This window comes from Hippichthys cyanospilos, chromosome 16 (genome assembly GCF_059441005.1).
Source record: "Hippichthys cyanospilos isolate Australia breed blue-spotted pipefish chromosome 16, RoL_Hcya_1.0, whole genome shotgun sequence".
Taxonomy (NCBI): Eukaryota; Metazoa; Chordata; class Actinopteri; order Syngnathiformes; family Syngnathidae; genus Hippichthys; species Hippichthys cyanospilos.
In genome coordinates this window covers 6,744,257-6,764,758 of record NC_142384.1, presented here as the reverse complement: position 1 = coordinate 6,764,758, position 20,502 = coordinate 6,744,257, and the positions used below count along the sequence as shown (strand labels likewise).

General features: G+C 37.3%; 2 protein-coding genes across 2 annotated transcripts; both read left to right on the top strand.

Moving 5' to 3' along the window:
* Positions 1-1,713: 1,713 nt before the first annotated feature.
* On the top strand, positions 1,714-2,838 carry psmg3 (proteasome (prosome, macropain) assembly chaperone 3). Its single transcript, XM_088437530.1, has 3 exons — positions 1,714-1,836; positions 2,240-2,474; positions 2,558-2,838. The coding sequence occupies exons 2-3, from the start codon at positions 2,250-2,252 to the stop codon at positions 2,708-2,710; spliced, it is 378 nt and encodes a 125-aa protein (XP_088293656.1). The 5' UTR covers positions 1,714-1,836; positions 2,240-2,249; the 3' UTR covers positions 2,711-2,838.
* Positions 2,839-3,653: 815 nt separating this feature from the next.
* On the top strand, positions 3,654-20,390 carry tmem184a (transmembrane protein 184a). Its single transcript, XM_088437826.1, has 9 exons — positions 3,654-4,098; positions 5,437-5,658; positions 9,276-9,441; positions 11,114-11,204; positions 11,389-11,464; positions 14,602-14,693; positions 16,272-16,441; positions 16,513-16,710; positions 18,819-20,390. The coding sequence occupies exons 2-9, from the start codon at positions 5,437-5,439 to the stop codon at positions 19,049-19,051; spliced, it is 1,248 nt and encodes a 415-aa protein (XP_088293952.1). The 5' UTR covers positions 3,654-4,098; the 3' UTR covers positions 19,052-20,390.
* The last annotated feature ends 112 nt before the right edge of the window (positions 20,391-20,502 follow it).

Below are 20,502 nucleotides of genomic sequence, written 5' to 3'. Positions count from 1 at the left end.
AGAAAAAATGTGATTTTTTTAAACATATGGCCTTCTACTTGCAAATATGTTTGAACATACTTACAAAAATGTTTGAGTGTTTACATATTTATAAGTATGTTTGAAAGAATTTGCCAATTGAAAGTATTTACTATTCTAATCTAAACACAGATGATGTCATACATGTCATGGATTAAACTGATTTGTGTGCACTTTTTGTAGTATATTTTTCTGGCCGCTAAATTTTGGCATTTTTATTCGCTTTATAAATAACTGTTTTTATTGTAAACACTGAAGTGCGGATATCAATTGAACAATTTGTTTTTTAAAGTTTGCATGCATTAATGCTGATATGTTGTTTATTGATATTCGGGGAGCCATTTTTCAGCATCAAGATGACAACATGATCAGTTTTGTCCTACCAATTTCAGACCCTGTGTTGCCAACCCACAATGCATGGCAATTCTGCTGAGTCTGGTGCTCCATTTGACATTGCAAATGTGTCACAGGGACGGCTGGCTTTCGGATCAGCCTGATGCAGCAATTGCAGACTTCACTGGGGCTGCACATCCACCTGGAATATTAAAAAAAAGTCCCGTAAGCACTTTTGATGAGTGTGAAATTTCCTTGGGCTCTCGTCTCGCATGAAGCTGTGTCTGCTTATCTGTGGCCTCGTTCTGTTCAAGTGTCACGTTGGTTTAAGGCGGTTATTAGTGGGGTTATTAGTTATGCATATTCGAATTTTTCCTGCCCTCTTTTCCCCTGTTGTGAGTACATAGGGGCTTCAAAACATCTGCTCCACTAAACAACAAGCTAAAAGCCTCTCGTTGTAGATGGAAATATTTTAATTTAAACTTGAAAAAAACTCATATGACATCGAAAATTAGCTTGGCTCAGAGTAAATCCAGGCTTTCCTGCGGTTTCTTGCCAGATTGTCTTGTTCCACTTTATGAAATTAAGTTTACCAACGTCAACATTATAAAAGTTTTTCATTTAACGATCCTTGCGGTACCAGAAAAAAAAAAGACTTTTTAGGACTTTCACCTTGGTGCGATAGTTACATAATGGCAGGTAACACTGTAAGGACTTACTGTTTGTGACATACTGTAATTAAAAATGTAGGGGGAAGAAATCCATAAATGACCAAGGCACACAGATACCACGAAATGTTTATTTATTTCTTTATTATTTATTCATACATGCATTAATCTTTTTGACCATTTAATTCTTCCGTATTTTATACAGGTAATTTTTTATTTTAGATAGTTTATTTTGTAATTCTATTATAATTATTATAATTATTATTATAATTATTATTATTATTATTATTATTATTATTATTATTATTATTATTATTATTATTGTGTTATAATTCTAATATTTTTACTATCATTATTATTGTTGTTGTTGATGTGGTTGTTGTTGTGGCTGCCGTCTCCTGTTATACTGTGGTTTCGTGCTATGCATGTGACAATAATTCTCTACAATCTCTACAATCTACTTCTTATTATTATTATTATTACTATTATTATTATTATTATCACTGGACTGTAGATGTAGATGTAGCAGCGGTTGGTGCTCTACTATTTCAAATGTACTCAATGTAAATAGAGGGATTGAAAAAAAAAACATCTTCCAAACAGCATAAAAAAAAAAGAAAAATGTTCTGTCGTTTATTTATTTGTTGTCCCAATAAGTTATGTTTTATTTTTATTGGGCGAACGCAATCCGGAAGCGCGACGTCATGACGTCATTTCCCACGCGTGTTCAAATTGAAAGCAAAACACTAAGCATGTTTGGCTAATTCGCGCAACATAGTACGTATTGAAATCGAAGCATCCCTGTGCTTAACGAAAGGTAGGGAAGTTAACTATGAAGCCCATCTTGTATTTTTTGTCGATTGTGTTTTTCATTTGAAGCCATTTAGCAATTAGTGGCAAATGTTAGCATCGGGGCAGCTAACCCTCAGCAAAAGTAACTCGAAACGGAGAATGCATTTTGAATCAATTTGAATGCAATGTTGTCGTCATCCTTGGTACTTGTGTGGTGTATTAACGCTGTAAATGCGCATTTGACCAAGAGGCTACAAATAATATTATTTACCATTATCGTAAGATATTTTATCACATTTTTAAATGTACACGTCAATGGAACCAACGAGAACAAAACAGTTTGTTATTGTCCTGGAAATTATGTTTTACCACTATGACATGTGAAAGATATACTCTATAAATCAGTATTTTGGTGCTTTGCTCCGCAGATTCGACACGATGTCTGCAGCTGATCCCATCATCTCCTCGAGACAGACGCAAAAAGATATTAACGGCATCGCCACACAAGTTGTCTGCACAGGGTTCAGTAATTACATATTCATCGTCATAACACAGTATGGCAAAATTGGAACACTGGTGTCGGTCTCGCCTGAGTGTGATGTGAAGTGTGATGACTTCAGTACTTCGATGTTCTCCACCAAAGTGTTGCTGGGAAAGGATGAGGTCTGCAAGATGAATTTGTTAAAAAAAAAAAAAAAAAAAAAACGTCTGTTCAAGGTCAAATTTATGTTTATATTTGTTTTCAGCCTCTGATACACGTGTGTGGCAAAAACCTGGGAGCGTTTGTGTCGCGAGAAGCCGGTAACAGGCCCGTCTTACTTGGACTGGCACTCAAAGACTCCTCAGTAGATGCAATTCAGCAAATGAAAGAACTTATCAAAAGCTGCCAAGTTTGGTAGGAAGGCTGAAAAGCGGACAGAAGAATGCTCCACAACCTCCTTTTTCTTTTTTTTTGTAAATAACACTCATTTCTTTTGATTATTATTCTTGATCATTTATTATCAATAAAACAGGTTACAGATAAGAATTGTTGATTTTTTTTTCTCTTCTTTTTAAGCAAAGCTTCTACATGGATGAACATGGTCGGTTTTGGGGGCATGTTGTATACCCCCCCCCCCCAAAGAAATGATGATCAACGCAAATAGTGATTCCTTCAGATATTAATTACTTGCCTAACCATATACTGAATCAGAACCAAAAGGTTTAGTGAGTACAGATCAATCGGATCCTTCATTTGTGTAATATTGCTTAGTTAATGAACAGTTGCTTTTCTTTAATGAAATTCTTAAATTGTACAAATTCCACAATAATCGGCAAACAAACTCTAAATGGAACATACTTTAATGTAAAATAAAACCTGACTGTATTTGACTAATTGATGGAATAATCGACAATGTTTGAGGCGAAAATATTCAGTAGTGTTTGCCCTACTTTCCACATTTACACCGGCAAAAACATGCACGTTGGTCTTTAATCGAAAGAGAGTTTTTTTTTTTTTAAATAAATAAAAATAAAACACTAAATATTGAAGGCATTGTGTTCAACCAAAAATACTCCGTTAATTCAGTTTTTTCTGAACTTGATTCAGAATTAAGCACCCATTTCTAGATAGGTCACTAATTCATTTTAGAAGGCTGTGTATTCGCTTTGTACACAGTCAATATTGTGATTATGTTCAGTAGCAACTTGCGTCAATGGAGTAGGGGGCAGTGTGTTTCATACAAATTCGTAAGTGAAACGCACCAGGACTATAAAGGGTGCCATTTCCGAGGCGTCTTCTTGGACAGTGAAGGCAACGCGGTACGTCACCTTAGCCTGAGTCACGTGACGCATTCACCTGTTTCCGCAACCTGTTTATCCCCTAGGACGCTCGTTTCTCAAACCTCTTTTCGCCTGGGTAGTTACGATTTTCAGAAAGACTTTAAACTCATTTTATCCAACCGGCAGAATTTTGAAATTTTGTCGTCGTTTTGGGAGGAAGTTTTTTGGGGGGTGCTTTTCTAATTCATTTTTTGAACCGTAGTGTTTCCAACGGACTTCGACCTCAGGTTGCGAGCTTGTGGCCTACCTGAGACAAACAAGGAAGTTGACACGCTTGGACCATCGCGTCCCGTCGGCGTGAACTCGACGGCCCGCAAATAAATGACGCCTCACGCGCGCGGCCGCCGACAACGAAAGGCGATTAAATTCTGATGTTGATCTGCTGACACTCGCTCCGGGACGCTCATCCGCACTATTGTGACCCGTAAACAGGATCCAAGTCGCCTACGTCGCCGATCGGAACAAGGTGAGCTCGCTTGGACACAATAGGCATACTTACAAATCTGGTGACTTTTTAAAAGCTTTTTTTTTTAATTGTCTCTTTAGCTTTTATTCTTCTAAATCGCTTGGTATTTTCCAACCATCCATTGTCTTATACAGGAGTGTGTAGACTTTTTTTTTAGGGCCGCATGCAGAAAAATCGAAGGATTCAAGGGCCACTGAAAATCGCTTAACTTATTTTATTAAGTGAATCAAAATCAGTTAAGCTAATGCAGCTGAAATCCATTTCTATATTCAGAAAAAGAAAAGTTTTCAACGAATTCGTTGTCAATTAGTCAGGTAGTATGTTCTCAATTTGGACCTTGACAGTAGACAATAAAGGAAAATATTTTTTCCTGATAAAAATTACTTTGTGAACATTAGAGTTAAGATTTAAAATGCAATTTTCAGTTTTCAAAAATCAGAGTCATTAAATAATCAAACTATACTACTGTATATGTACAGTACTTTCATAAATGGGTAAATGAGGGAACACTGTATTGCATTTTACTCTTGAGTTCTAAATAAATAGAAAACTGCTGCACTAAATATATGGAATGCAATTATTATTACAAAGCACCTAAAGGCTTTAGCCTGTTGAGTAAAAGTGTGAGTATGAAATTTTGAAGGATTTCAATTACTTTTTAATACGCCTTGTCTATGTTTTATGCTTCCTGTCATGTGACTGCAACTATAAATTAGCTGTGTGCTAACATCGGCACATTTACGCAGGTATTCTGGCAGTGTTCTTTAATGTGCAATGTCCCTTTCAAATAAACAATTAAATGAAAATGAAACTGGATTTGTGTTTGAAAGTATGGCTCAAATGTAAGTTTTTAATCTTGAACTGTAATTTCAAAGTAGGAGTTTAAACAAGGATTAGGGTTCAAATCTTGAGTTATTGTTTCAAAAAAGGGTTTGTGATAAATAAAAACAAAACAAAAACTTGGGCATATAAATGTCACAGTGTTATAAAGAGGAATTCTATGACCCACTCCACATTTATTAGCAGAGATTTTTAATAAATGCCATAGGTCCCTTGAGACTGAATAGCATGCGACAAATGGCCACTGGGCCTCAGTTTGAACATCACTGAATTCATTAAGTCTGCAAGGCAGAAACGCTAACTACCATGATGCCATGTAAAACTTCTTTTCATTAATTTTTGTATCGCTCTAACCCCAACTTGAGTGGCAGGTGAGCTGGTGTCGTTCACAGCTGACTTATGGATGAGAGGCTCCCTCATGGGGGGATGGAAATAAATGCAAACTCCATATTGCATTTTTTTTTATTCGTTGGTCTCGTTGTGATTTGTTCTCCACAGATGAGCATCTCCGTGACAGACATGGACACATTACTGGAGAACACTTCCATCGTCCATCTGACAGCCCCCATCCTCCCAGACGTGGCCGATGTCTCCAACATGACCATCATTCGCACTGCCAACGGCACCATCCTGGAGGACCAGATTTTTCTCAACACCATGACCGCTCGCGCCCTCTCTGGTATCTTTGTGTGGTCTGCCTTGCTCATCACGTGCCACCAGGTGAGCAGCATTTATTTGAAACTTTTAAAAATTGTTTTTTAACATTTGTCAAATGGGGCAGAGTTGCGTAGTGGCCCGGGGTGGCTAACTATTCCTAGCCACTCTCTAGGCACTGTATTTGCTGCCCTGACACTTTTCACAAATTTTCGCAAATTTTTGATATCTGTGATTTTTCCTGCCATTCTTACATGCAACATTGTCAGACTTCTTGATTCCTACCAGTTATTTATGCTAACGAAATGTTTACATTGCGGTATGGTGAAAGATTAGTCAGTACATTCGCCTTACAGTTCAGAGGTCGCGCGTTCAATATTCGCTCCAGCCTTTCTTTGTGGCATTTGCATGTTCTTCCCATGCCTGCGTGGGTTTTCTCACAAACATAAAAGGAATGTAAGATGCACATAGAATATGAAATCACCATGAACGCCAATTGAATGGGAGCCCTGAGCTTGTTTTTCTGCAACAAGCTGGGTCCATCTTTGAGTATTGGGAGACAATGACACCACAAGTGTGTTGCTTCTATCCAGTCGACTCTGTTGTTTTGTTTTTGTGGCAATAATTGCAGAAAACCCTTCATACAGATAGGTTGTCGAAATTCTCGAGCATACTTTTAAGGCCGCTGTCATTCGCGATCTCCAGCAGTTGATCTTATTGCACAGCATTGCTATCTTATCTTACCTTACCTTACTTTATCTTACCTTATCGTGATAAATCATTATTGTAATTCCCCAGGTATAAGATTCACTTGTTTGTTTCTCTAAAACGAACGCGATCATGTAAAGGTTATGATAGCCCTATACCTTGCCACTCTTAATTGAACCAGCTGGAAACAAGTGCTCTGGTTAGAGAACACGGAAAGGTACTGGCTTCCACTTGACTCATTTATAAATGGTGGTGTTTTGGCATTAACACACAATCATAAACTTAATGGAACATGGATGGTTCGCAACTTCGGGTATTTATGGCAAAATAAACTTGAGCTGTTCCAAACAACTGCTGAGAGCATGTTACACTGCCAGTGCCTTCTCGTACTACTAAAAATGTGGGAAATCTGATTAACGATTACTTAACCCTCCCAAAATATATAACTTATGGATATGAACACAAGAAAGTATGAAGAATTTATGAAGGTGGGGTTTATTTTTTTGCTGTAGTGTTTACATTGTTGCCAAACTGTTGGTGCATCTTATACATGGTAACATAAAAAATACCATAATTTCAAACCAAATATATATATATATATATATATATATATATATATATATATATATATATATATATATGACTATATATGACTATAAGCTTATCTCCTGTGTCTTCACTGGGCCTTTTCCCCTTTCCAAAGTAATTTTCCCAAGAGCGTAAAATTTTGTCTCTGTAGTGACCAAAACGAATTGAAATTTTTTCCAAATAAAATATTTTTGCAAATAAAAAATCTTTCAGCCTCAGATAATACATTAAGTATAAATAATTATTTTTGGTCTGGCCCGGTACCAGTTGATCCATGGACCATTACCGGGCCGCGGACCGTTGGTTGGGAAGACCAGTTTTAAATTGTCCTTAGGTATGATTGTGAGTGTGAATGGTTGTTTGTCTTTGTGTGCCAAGCGATTGGCTGGCAACAGTTTCAGGGTGTCCCCGCCTACTGCGCAAGCTCTGCTAGGACAGGCACCAGCACGCCAGCGACACTATGAGGATAAGCGGCTAAAGAAAATACATGGATGGACATTTACATTTTGTTCAGATTCTTTGCACGTATATAAAAGCACATACATTTTGCCCGTAAGCAACATAGCTTTTTTTTTTGTCATACGGTGGCTCATAAAGTGGAAAGCACCCCACTCCATATACTCCTGTACATCTTTTCAAGAAGTGACTGCTTTAATGTTCACTTTATTGAGTGTGCGGCTCACAATATGTGTAATCAGAGATGGCTGGGAAATGACGTGCGGCGCGAACCTCCCTCGCTAGGGGACCAAAAGCAATTGTTACATCCATAAAGGTTTATTACCTCACACTTTTCCAAGCTCACTTTGAGGCCGTACTCTGCTGTCACTGCTACTTCCAAAGCGACGGTTTTCTCTCCTGATTCCTCTCTTTTATGGTTTTACGGCATCACCGTTCAAATGCAAGATTCTGTTGATGAACTGGTGATGATTGCTTATCTTTGTAGATTTATCATTTACTCAAACGCTGTGTGAAGGCTGTATGTTCATAGAGGTCAACAAATGAGAGTACTTTATATACATTGGATGAATCATTTCCATTTATTTTCTGCCAAACATGAGCACAGTGTTAAGTTTGTGTGTGTTCTTTTCGGCCTTTAACTCACGCTCAATTAATCAGCTAATAGGTCATGAAAATCTTCTCAAAGATTTTTCAAGGGAAGAAATGAGTTGGCGTTCTAATAGAAAAACAATGTTTGGCTGTTTTTTCTAAAATAAGCAATAATACAGGACAAGCAAGTTCCTGGTTGCAGTTACTGATTTATTCAGCAACAGATGCTTGCTGTATTCCTTTTCTGTTACAGGCACTATTTACTGGAACTGCCCTTTGCCTGCACACTTGTAAAGCATCAGAGGTTACAATTCTGCAAGGTGTTTCCTTTTATGGTTTCCTTGAAAGCCTTGGCTCAGGCTACATTCACATTTACATGATGTTTTTTTTTTTTTTTTGAAAAAGAGAATAATCTTCTTTTCACATTGCTGTAGAAAACATCATCCTTGCTTGTCACAGGCGCAGCAGATGGCGCTGTAATCAAGGACCGACCAATAGGGATATTTTTTTTGCTCGATGCCAATTCGTGTCAGAAAAAGAAAATATGGATTACTGAACAAACTAGCATTTGTTTCATCCCGATGCATGATCATTTTCACTATTCCTAGGCTGGCCTGGTACCTATTACCTGCAATTAGCAGGACTAAATACAGTATATCGTTAAAATAGCACAATTAATGTGGTTATAAGCACAATAATTTGTCATATATGTATGTTACTGGCAGTGGACTAGGTGTCATATTTAACACATTTATGCTTGTTTTATATTGCACAACATGTTTCTTCCATCCATCTTCCAGTGTTAATTGAATACGTAAAAATAAAAACTTAAAGTAAGCAGCCATTTGGCCAATTATTTTTTTATTTTTTATGTTTGAATGGGCCGAGATAATGGGAATACCCAGGTTGTAATTCCATGTTTGCCGGCCAAAAGCTATATTAACAGCAAAAAAAGAGTTAATGTAAGAGAAGTTGTTATGTACAAAACAAAGTTGGGCCACATTATGCAGGGAAAACAATGAATCAACCTGCCAGGCAAATGACATTTTGCGGCTCTGATATGAAATGCTTTCATCATTTCACAAACGGCCCTCTATCTACTTCAAATAAATCTCGTAACTTATCAGCATATAGCAGCGAGTTACATTCTGAAAATGAATGATACTCTGGCATATCTTCACCAAAAGGATTTGAAATCCAGCAATTAATCATATCCCTGCCAGACACCCAAATTGTATTATGAATGTACAAGCAGATGCTCGGAATATTTTGTGTGTACCCACAATTTCACAGATGTATGTTTACATTTTCATGTGCTGGTCTTTGTGTCATCCTGGCAGATCTACACACACCTGCGTTCCTACACGGTGCCAAACGAGCAACGCTACATCATTCGCATCCTTCTCATCGTGCCAATCTACGCCTTTGATTCCTGGCTCAGCCTGCTCTTCATCAGCAACAACCAGTACTACGTATATTTCGACTCGGTTCGAGATTGCTATGAAGGTATGTTTTTTGTCCGTGGGATCCCCCAAACCATGCTGCCATTTTCATTTCCAGCTTTTACCAGTCAAAATAAGTAGCTCACCTAACAGGTTTTTCCACAGCGCTTGAAGTTCTTGTTTAGTAGAAAGCTGATAGTGGGTCAAGGTGTTACAGTTATGTTCTTTTTGTGTTTGAAACAATATATCTTCTTCAATTACCTTAATATCCAGTTACACTACAGTGAATTACAGTTACATTAGGAACCTCAGCACAGTATAAGATCCAATACGAGCGCTCTGGCTAAATGCTTTTTTTTTTTTTGAAGGACTGCAGTTTGCCAAAATGGTATCTTACAAACCTGTTTTGTTTTGACTGGTAGGGCCCTCAAAGTGCTCAGACTCTTTGTTTGTTTTTTTCCATTTTGTCACAGTAGCTTAGGCGTGGCATGGCGTCGTTCAGTATTTAAGTTTGCTCAGTGACATACTGTAAGTAGAACTGGGCTACACATCGAATTAATTTGAATCATTCATCATTTTAGAAGTCGATGTTTTGAAAATTGGCTGCATTGTCAAATTGAGGTTTTGCACGAGTGGCAGAATGCTGGATGGGTGGTTTCCAAGACGTGATTACAAAAGTTGCTAACTACTTAATCGTGACATTGAAGCAAGTTAAGCACAAGCTACAGTAAGAAGATGTAAAATATATGATTGTTCAAACTGATTTAAAATCAGTATTCATTATTGTCTGAACATTACAGTCAAAATTCCATTGCCTTCTACTGCAGGTGTAATTATAATAAAGGCTTATCATTATGGATCAGATTTTATTTAGGAAAAAAATCAAACCTTGAAATATTTTTAATAGTTAAACGGATGTTTGTTGTGATTAGTACATCATAGTGGCCACTCGCTTTTAAATTGTAATCATCCGGAATGACTGGAAAAAAAATATTTTCAAGAGCATCAACCTTTCAGGCTGCATCCCACCCAAACACACATCATTGGACTTAGTATGACTTAACAGTATTATATGAAATGTAGAAAAAAGTAAATATAACTCAATCTCATTCAGTTCAAATGTGTGTTTTTTTTTTCTTCTGTATGTGAGTGCTATATTACAAATGGCTCCTAGGATATTCAAATTCATCTGTACCTCACTCCAAATTAGACTATTGACCATATTACACTGTAATGAAGATTATAGTTAATTATCATAATGGGTCAATCAAAGTTTTAACAACTATTGATGCTAAAGAGCCAAATATTTCACACTTGGAAACCAAGATTCTATGCAAACTGAATCACTACCCAATAGCAGCAAATAGGGGTTTAAATTTTATTGAGGAGATTATTTCAAGTTCGTGGGGCAATTTTGTGGGTGACTGGAGGCAGGAAGACACCAATACCCCCCCCCTTTTTTTTTCTTTTTACTGTACACCATCTGCATTAGCTTCATTTAATCCCTCCTTTAAATAGTAACAAAGGATTAGGAAGGGATTTCCACGACACAAACCTTGCAAGCCTCTTAATGTCAGAAGTGAAACATTTATTGTTCCATAATGTCTCACTAATTATTCTTTATCACGCCCAACTTGGCTCGGCCTTCTTTAAATGAAGTTACATTTGAAGGTGATTGGAACTTACTTAAGAGTTTTTTTGGGTTTTTTTTAAAGTAATTCTTCTTTTTGTTCCAGCTTTTGTCATTTATAATTTCCTGAGCCTTTCCTTCGAATACCTGGGAGGAGAGAGCGCAATCATGTCTGAGATTCGAGGAAAGCCTATACAGTGAGTTCTCTTCATATAGATGTGCTTATGAGGAAGATTAATTAATGTGTACGCTACAAATGCCACTCACTGTGGCTTTTCTAAAGGAACAGCTACTTGGCCCAACTTAGCTCTGTATGCATAGAACAATGTTTTCCCTTAAAACTCTGCAATGGATGTGAATGTTTTCCGGTTTGCTCTGCAGGTCTAGCTGTATGTATGGCACCTGCTGTCTGAGTGGAATGAGCTACTCCATTGGATTTTTAAGGTTTTGCAAACAGGTATGTTTCAGTTTGGTGTTGTTTTCATCTCACAAACTGATGATAAGTGGCACTATTTTTAATTAACAAAACCGATCCATTTTCCAAATTGTACGTTCTGAGCCGCGTTACAATTACAGCGAAATCAATCCCAAAATTATTTCTTACAATAGTATGTAAAGACAGACCAATTATTAGCTGAGTTGATTTTTGGGTCGGCCAATTATCGGCGCTGATATTAAGCATTTTGAAGACTCCATTTAAAAATGTGTTAACATAAGTGAACTCTTTAATAAAATGTTCAGTTACGGTACCTTATTTTCCGCACCATATGGCACATCATATTTTAGGTGCAGTCATGATTATGGGGTCTAATTTTTTTTTTTTTTTTTTTTTTTTTACTTAACCAATACATAGGGCACAACGTATTAAATGCCCATGCTCAAACATATAGTCGACAATAAAAGGGAACATACCTAATTGTCTGTTTTTTTTTGTTAGTTTTTTTTAGCTACCATCTTACGTACTGCACGTTATACATAATGTCCTTTGATTAGTTTATTGCTGCTAGCGTACATACTGTGCATATTACCTAAAGTTGTCTCATTTGTTTATCGCTGCTAGTGATACTACACGTATACACGTATTATGTGATATTTTCTGATTAGTTTATCGCTCCCTACATATAACATGTTCTCTGATTTGGTTTATCGTTGCCAGTGTAAATACTGTGCGTATTAAGTAACGTTCTCTAATTGTTTTTTTATTTCCCAGCATGCGTACTGTACGTAATACGTAATGTTCCCTGATTGGTTTATCGCTGCCAGCATACGTACTGCACATATTACATAATGTTCTCAGTGTTAGCGTACATGCTGTGCATATTACGCAAAGTTCTCTTATTTGTTTATCACTGCTAGTGTGCGTACCAACTGTGCATGTTCCTTCCCTTACTTCCCCGTTTAAGCGGGAAATGGTCCAATAGTTGATCAAGCAGAGGACTTCAGTCCCTTTTTTACAGATTTTGGGACTCAGTGCACACACAAGGCACACCGGATTGTTGTGTGCATAATCGGTTTTTGCGAAAAGTAATGCTTTTTTTTTTTTTTTTTTTTTTTTTTTTTTTTGCTTATTGGACTGAAAATAGTGTTTTCGAAAGATTCTGCTTATCCTGGGACCTCTCTTCACTTTTTGTTTTTGTTTGAAATTTAAACAACATTTAAGAATTTTCGGGTCTTTTAAATTTATGCGACACCGCTTTGAAAAAAGCAGTAGTGTTTTGAATAATGGAAGTGGAACTGCGAAAGATCAAGATCATTTGCTATTTATTGCCAGAACACAAATTTCCTATAGCTTATCATTAGCGTTAGCATTTTCATTATCAATTTAAAACAATGTTCTGGCATTATTGTATGTAACATGTTTTATTTCACACTTGACTTGAGCTGTTGGAAAATGTAAATTTTCCATAGAAAGTCCAAAGCAAGTGCACGTCCCAGTTGAGCCTCCAGGTTGAGTTAATGATGACGTAAATTAGCCCTGACCACAAGGCCGCTGACTTTGTTTTCTTCCTTGCTGCTTTTCAAGGTGAAAGAGAAAAGAAGTCACAGTGCGCAAGCATTTATTCAGAATAGATTCATTCATGTGTCGGTGCTGTGACTAGCATGTACGTCAAGACTATTGAACTAAATATCAAAAAAAGATGACCTGCGCTTTAAATACCCCTTGCATAAGTCCCACCTGATCAATTTTAGAAGCTGAGCTTTGGGGCGCTTGTACTGTAAGTCAAAGCGGGAGTAGCTTTGCTTTTAATTAATACTCAGGAGGACACAACAAATCTGGCCTGTCGATAGTTGCCACCAGTGAACTATCGCGAGTGCAAATTGTATGAAAAGAAGAAGAAGAAAAAAAAAAGCTTCGGGTCATTCCGAGCTGGGAATTGATAATTAAAAATGGATTTATTGGGAAACGCCAGCAGGTTGCCAACACACTTAGCAAAATAAAAGCATTGACTCGAATGCATTTTCTTTCCCAAGTCACTTGACTGCTGGGATCCTATATTTGTAAAATTTACCTGCGGAAAAAGCGGACGCGTTGTGAATAATTCATTGTTAAAGGTGTTGGGGAAAAAAAAGCCCAAAACAACAACACTTCTCTTCTGGTGCTATCTCTCTTTCGCTCGGAATAAATTTGAGGCAGGAAGTACAGTTGACTTTTAGACATGCTCTGTGTCCTCCCAAATGTCACACCTGTCTCAGCCTATCATGCCGGCTTGTTTTTCCTTGTGCATGCTGAGAGACAAAAGTGGCAGCAGTACTGGAGAAAAGGACAAGCTGAAACTGCTGTGCACATGATCATTTTGTATAGTCAAGTCTCCAACAACATTCTTAACTTCGCCATATTGTATTTGTGCACAGCGTAACAGCTAAATGCAGCCTCACCATATTTATTTTAAACTCTTGACTCTTCTAATATCTGATTCACCCAATTTGTTATACTATATTGGCAATCTAAAACATTCTAAACAGCTCAGTGCAGTTCTAAAGTAAAAATAAACAGTATTATAAACACATTTGTTAACTGATTTAAAGGTAGAATTTATGTAGCAGCTTTTTTGTTCATGCAGTCATGAACTAGAAATGACAAATTAAAATACAAAATTGCCATTCATTTCTTTTTTCTTTTTTCTTTTTTTTTTAACCATGTTTGAGTCATTTTCTTCCATGTCATTCTTGCAATATTTTAACCAAGGGATGGCACACTTCTGGTTGTGTAATAACTAAGTGGTTGTGCCATGTTGAACTTTGACATGTTTACTGTCTGGGTAAATTTTCAGGTCCCTAGTGTCTTCTTTCAATGCTTTCCTTTTGATGTGAAATGCCTTTGATGTAAAAATCAAACGACTGGACAAAATACTGCACCAGAGCAAAAAAATAACTGCTACTGTTTTTTTTTTTTTTTTTTGGTTTGTTTGGGAGGGGTGTATCAAAGAATTAGTGGTATCAGTACCTGGTATCATGGTTTCCTGAAGAGTTGAGTCTAAAAAAATTGGCGTCGAATGTCCTTATTTGTTTCGATGTAATAATTATATTTTTCAAAATCCTCTGTTCTCCGAATTGCATTGTTGTGTGTTTAATTTATTGCTATTTTTTCCCCAGGCGACTCTTCAGTTCTGTATCGTCAAACCCATCATGGCGGCCATTACCATTATCCTGCAGGCCTACGGCAAATACCACGATGGGGATTTTAAGTGAGCTCTTTTTTTCCCCTTGTATTTAACTCATTCACTGCTGTCTTTTCCAGCCGCTTGATTTGTTCTAAGTGCGGGTATCTGTGAGTGATTAAGACATTTTGTCTAGCACCCCGAAGAATCTCCTCAAAAGCTCTTCTTTCTTCAGCTCTCATGTCAGTGTCTCTCGGTTGTGGTTTTATTCCGAAAAGCACTCAAACTACTTAACGCCACTTGAGACTGATGCTTTGTCAGCTTAGTATTGCCTGCCTCTTAGCGTCAGGCTAAAAGTATATCGACTGCCTGCTTGTGTGAATTGCTGCAGTGTTTATCAGTAGCGTTTTCTTTTTAATAATCTGGTGATTCGCAGATTGTTGTTCAGCCTGCTGTGCGCTCCTTCCCGCGCCGCAGTAATTAGTCTATTCACTACTCAAAGATGAGTAAAGGCAGGCTGACATTCAGTGAACACAACATCTTGAACAGTTGCATGCTGGGGTGCAAAGTTTAAACAAGACACCATTAGCTTCATGTTGGAACTGGAGGCCACCTGTGTTAAATGACAAAGTTATTCCTGGTTTTTAATTCATAGCAGTTCTTCAACATAAATCTCCTTCCACATATTTCATCTGATTCTAACCTTTCCAATTTAAAAATATTCTGATAATACACACCATTGTACCGTTGTATTAAAAGTTGTATGTATGAGGAAAACTAAGCGAGAGAATTTTTCTTTTTTAACATATGCCCTGTCAAGGGATGAACACTTGCTCCAATGGCACTGTTTTAGTTTAGAAGAACTCTAAACTGCGACTATATTTTTGAACAGCAAAAAATAACTAAATCGATAAAGATGAATTGAGTAAAGTAATTTCCTTTTTGGTCCCCTATATAAATCCTCATTGGCATTTTTCCTTGAATTGCATAAAATGAATGGAATTTTTCGATTGTAATTTTTTTCATTCCTTCATATAATACATAATATAGAACACATAATTAGACGTGTCCAGCCTCTCTCACCACTACAATGCCCCAGCTACCTAAATGTGTGTGGTATTGGCTTATAGCTCCGCTTCTCTGATTTCAAAATCCATTGGAATTACGTTGCTGGTGCAAATGGCTCAGAGGTTGTTCACAGGCCGGGTTAAACCTCTTTCCACTCCTTAGCCAGCTCACAAGCCTTATGCTTGACACCCAAAAACTATAAATGCTATTTTTTATGCTATTTTAAGTCACTTTAGAAATTATTTTCAACATGACAAAATATAAGATATGCTAAGCAATTCCACAGAAATTAGATTGTACATTAAAAAAAAAAACATTCCTCTTATTTAATTTCACATTTTTTGTGTTTTTTCCATTCAACATTTCAGCCTTTGTACATAATTTCTCCAGGATTTACACATCTCAAGGTCATGGATGTTTTTGGCTCACCAGTCAAGAAAGTGGTCAAATCTTCAAATCTCTAGGGACGAACACAAGAATGGAGATAGAATTTTTCCTAAAAATGTTTCTCAAATGCTGAATTGTCCAAAAAGGAATCAAGAATGAGGTCAGGTGTAATCTTTTAATTTTTTTTCTTATCTGTCATTTTATGCACAGCGTGAACGGCGGCTACTTGTACATCACCATCATCTACAATTTCTCCGTCAGCCTGTCGCTCTACGCTCTCTTCCTCTTCTTCTTCGCCACCAGTGACCTGCTCAGGCCTTACGAGCCCGTGCTCAAGTTCCTCACCATCAAGTCGGTCATCTTCTTGTCTTTCTGGCAAGGTGAGTGTCAGCGTGTAAGATTTACATTCGGATCTGTCAGGCGAAGGAATGAAGTTGTGCGTGCGTTGAAGGCATGGTTCTGGCCATCCTGGAACGCTGCGGGGTTATTCCCAACGCGCTCTACATCGACGGGCAAGAAGTCGGCGCCGGCACGGTGGCGGCCGGCTGGCAAAACTTCATCATCTGCATGGAAATGTTTTTTGCCGCCATCGCCTTGCGCTACGCCTTCACCTGCACCGTCTACCAGGAGAAAAAGAATGACGTGCCACGTAAGTGAGATTTTTTATTTTTTTTTTTTTGCCTCAATTGCATCGCCCTTTTAGGAAATGTGTTTTTTTTTTATTGTGTGTGTGGAGGGGGCGGGTGTATCTGTGTTTTTAAAGTGTGAAAAGTATTTATACTTTACATATTTAATACAAATATTACTGCAGTCCACATATTTAGATTCCATTTAAATCTTAAATTATTAAATCTTGTACAGTAACTGTAATGTTGTCCCTTTCCGTTCCCAATCATTTGGCTGTGGTCTTGTGGAGAGCCGCGGTTATTTTAGCGGCGCCCAGAAGTCTAATTAGAATGAAGCTTGTAGCTGACCAAACATGATAACAATCACAGTTTGCACTTGAAATTCCAATTTATTGCAAAAGAAAGGTAGGTAGGTCCGCCCCGCATCTCACCTCGCAGCTTGTGAGTTTCATGAGGTAGCTGAGTTCTCGGGCCTCCTACAAGACACGTAATTGGCTCTCGGCGCGACAATGGGAGTTGGGGTGGAAGTAGATTACAATTCCCGCCCTCATTGGTCGATGGTCGTGCCGGGAGCCAAGAATGTATTTTTTACAATTAAAATTTTTATAAGACCCTGTTTGAAATTTTTATATGCTCTATATGCGCCATATTTTAAGCAATTTACAGTATACGGGGACCGTAAGTGTTTTAAAAGAAAGCGCAATTTCAATTGTTTAAAAAAATCCATGAACTGTTTTTAAATCAACAAAACAATGTATTTTAAGGTGTTTGGTTGCAATTTGAGTACAAAAAAAATGTTTCCTATTTAATTGACTCATTATTATATTCTTTTAAACTTTTGTTTCGTCTTGGCAATGATCTAAACAGTCTTTAATTTAATCGAGGTATTTTTCCCCATTCTTCAGATATTACTTTCCACAAATCATCTTTTTTCTTTATTTTTGATTGAAGAGTTGGACTTACTGTATCTGATTGTTTTGTTGACATTCACTTTAGCGCAGCTCTAGTGCAAGGGTGACAAGCTTCTTTTTATCGTGGGCCACATAGTAGTTTTTGTCAGAGGGGCGGTGTAGCTGTGAAGTCAGATAAATGTTACGTGTATATGTCACACATGTACCTAGTTTTGAAATCTGAGGCCGATAAAATTTGCTCAAAAGAGAGATTGGGAACTAGAAGTGCTTGCTCACTCCCTCCCAAGTTTTTATACATGGAAGACAACTTGCAAATTTGGCATTGTATCCAGAAACTTGAAGTCAAATCAGCATTTTGCGGGCCACATAAAATGATGAGGTGGGGCCTTGAGTTTCACACTTGTGATCTAGTGGATGTGTAACCTAACCCCAGCCACTACTGTAGCTTCTCTTCTATGCACCTTATAATGCGATGTGCTCTATATATGGAAACAGTTTTAAAATAGGCCATGAAGGTAGTATTTATTATAGCGCGGAAAATATGGTATATTAAATTAGTTTTAACCCTTTGCCAGGCACAGCGGGTGCTTTCGGCTGATAATCTAAACAGGCAAAAACGGCCTTTATTAGCCACATGTTTTTTCTATTTTTAAGCCATAAACAGGTAAAAATATTAAGCATTTTAGACAAATTTGGGGTTACTTGAGAATTTAAGCATAGGCTGTTACGAACGCTTTTGGCTGTTTTGACTGTTTAGACTATCGGCCAAAAGCGGCCGCTGTGCCCACTAAAGGGTTAATGATCAATCTCTGAGGTTGGACACATTGTTCAACAGCAGCACTTGCAGTTTCTTTAAATACTAGCTATACAATGACAGGAAAAGGTATTCTATTCTATTCCGTTAAGTAAATATGAAAGATATATCACATCAGATTCTTCATTGTTCTTCTGACTGTACCTATTTTACGAAATTAATTACATCTTTATAGAATTATTTTCAAAATGTAAACAAATGTCCATTCATCTATTTTTTTCATCTGCTCAATTAATGCATTCCAATTAAGATAAATATGGATTGAAAGAAAATCCACAAAACAGCACAAAACATGTATTCCGAGTGAATACTCCATCTCCATACATATTGAATCATGCGCATCAGGTGGGCACAGAGCCAAGATTTGAAGAGCTGCTCGCAATTAATTCCCGATTGTCTTTGGCAGAGAGCGTCCCGTCCATGCAGAGCATCTCCAGCGGTCTGAAGGAAACCATCAACCCAGGCGACATGGTCCAAGATGCCATCCACAACTTCTCCCCGGCCTACCAGCAATACACGCAGCAGTCCACACAGGAGGTTGTCCCGCCGTGCCCCAACGGGAAAGTGGCCTCCGCCGCCAGCAAGGGCTCCCGCAAATCCGATAAAGTCATGCTGATCATGTCCGATGACGAGTTTTAAGACGCCACATCTAGGTGGGTGTGTCCTTAAGGGAAAAAGCGTTTATCTGACAAGGGCACGAAAAAAAAAAGCTGGATCGCATATTTTTTTCAACACAGTGTTGAGCATTGACTGCTTACTTCTAATGAACATTAAAAGGAGAAACCAGTTTTTCACTCATTTTGCCTTCAGGGCCTTATAACAAGCATACAAATCAATCACCTTTGTGATGAACGAGGCTCCAGGAGTCTGGCAACGGCTGAGAACGCCACCTAGTGGACAGCTTTTTCCCCTCCTTTTTTTTTGAGTCAACACACATGGAAGTTCCTGGACAGACGTACTGGTTTTGGAGCAGGCACTTCAAACTTCACAAAATATCGCAGCAGAATCCTTTGTAGGAATTGCAGACAAATGCGTCTCAAAGTGGGAGTCGTATTCTTTTGATAGAGTGGTAATAGAGGGCAGAATTTCTAGCTTCTGCGCTATTGTGAATATATTTGACAAAAGTCTTTTCCTGTCAGGGTTGCTATTTATAAATGTATGGATTCTCTATTCAGATATTTTCTCATTTGACTGTAATTTTATTACACAGGTGCATTTCAGAGTAGTTTAATTCATAAAATTGAAACTGATTTCTATTCAAATTTACTGAATAATCCTAAACTGCTACAACCCCACAGACGTATTTTCTTGTTTTTACTTTAAGATTCTGGGCATTCAATCATAGGTACGTATTTTTATTTTATTTTTTTCACAATTTTTCAAGTGTTTGGCTGAAGGAATGTGTAAGAATGGCTGATAGTGGATGAATTAAGTACTTAAATAATTACTTTATACATCAAAGTTATCAACTAATAAAGAACTAATAAAGAACTACTAAATGATTACTTGATTACTCGGTACTTGAATGCTTAAAGCAATTTATTTCTTCAGTAATATAACCTAATATAATCAATTACCTTATTACCTAATAGTTTAAAGTAGTTTTAAAGTAATTGGTTACACTAGTACTTTTAGTTCCTACTTTAATCAATTACTCTAGTACCAAATTCATTAATTACTTAATTTGCCAGCCATGTTTAGACACTCCTTTAGCCAGACACTTGAAAAAATACATTTATCAGTACCCGGAATTAAATGTCTGGACTCCTTAAAGTAATCATATAAAAAAAAAAGTAAGAATACATTATTGGGATTGAATGAATTAATTTGAGGGGGTAAATTTCCAATTTCTAATAATTCTATGTATTAGTTTCACATTTTGAATTGATGCTATTCTTGTTTGAGATGCATCTGTAAGCCATTTTTTTAAGTGTAAGAAGTTCTCCATTAAGACTGATTTAAAAACAATAAATTAAAAAAAAAAATGAAAGTTTTTGCATTTGTCATAATTTCTTGAGACAGGAGGAAAATGAACTTCCATATGAGTCCATTGTGGAATTTGAAATACTACTAATAATATTACTAAACAA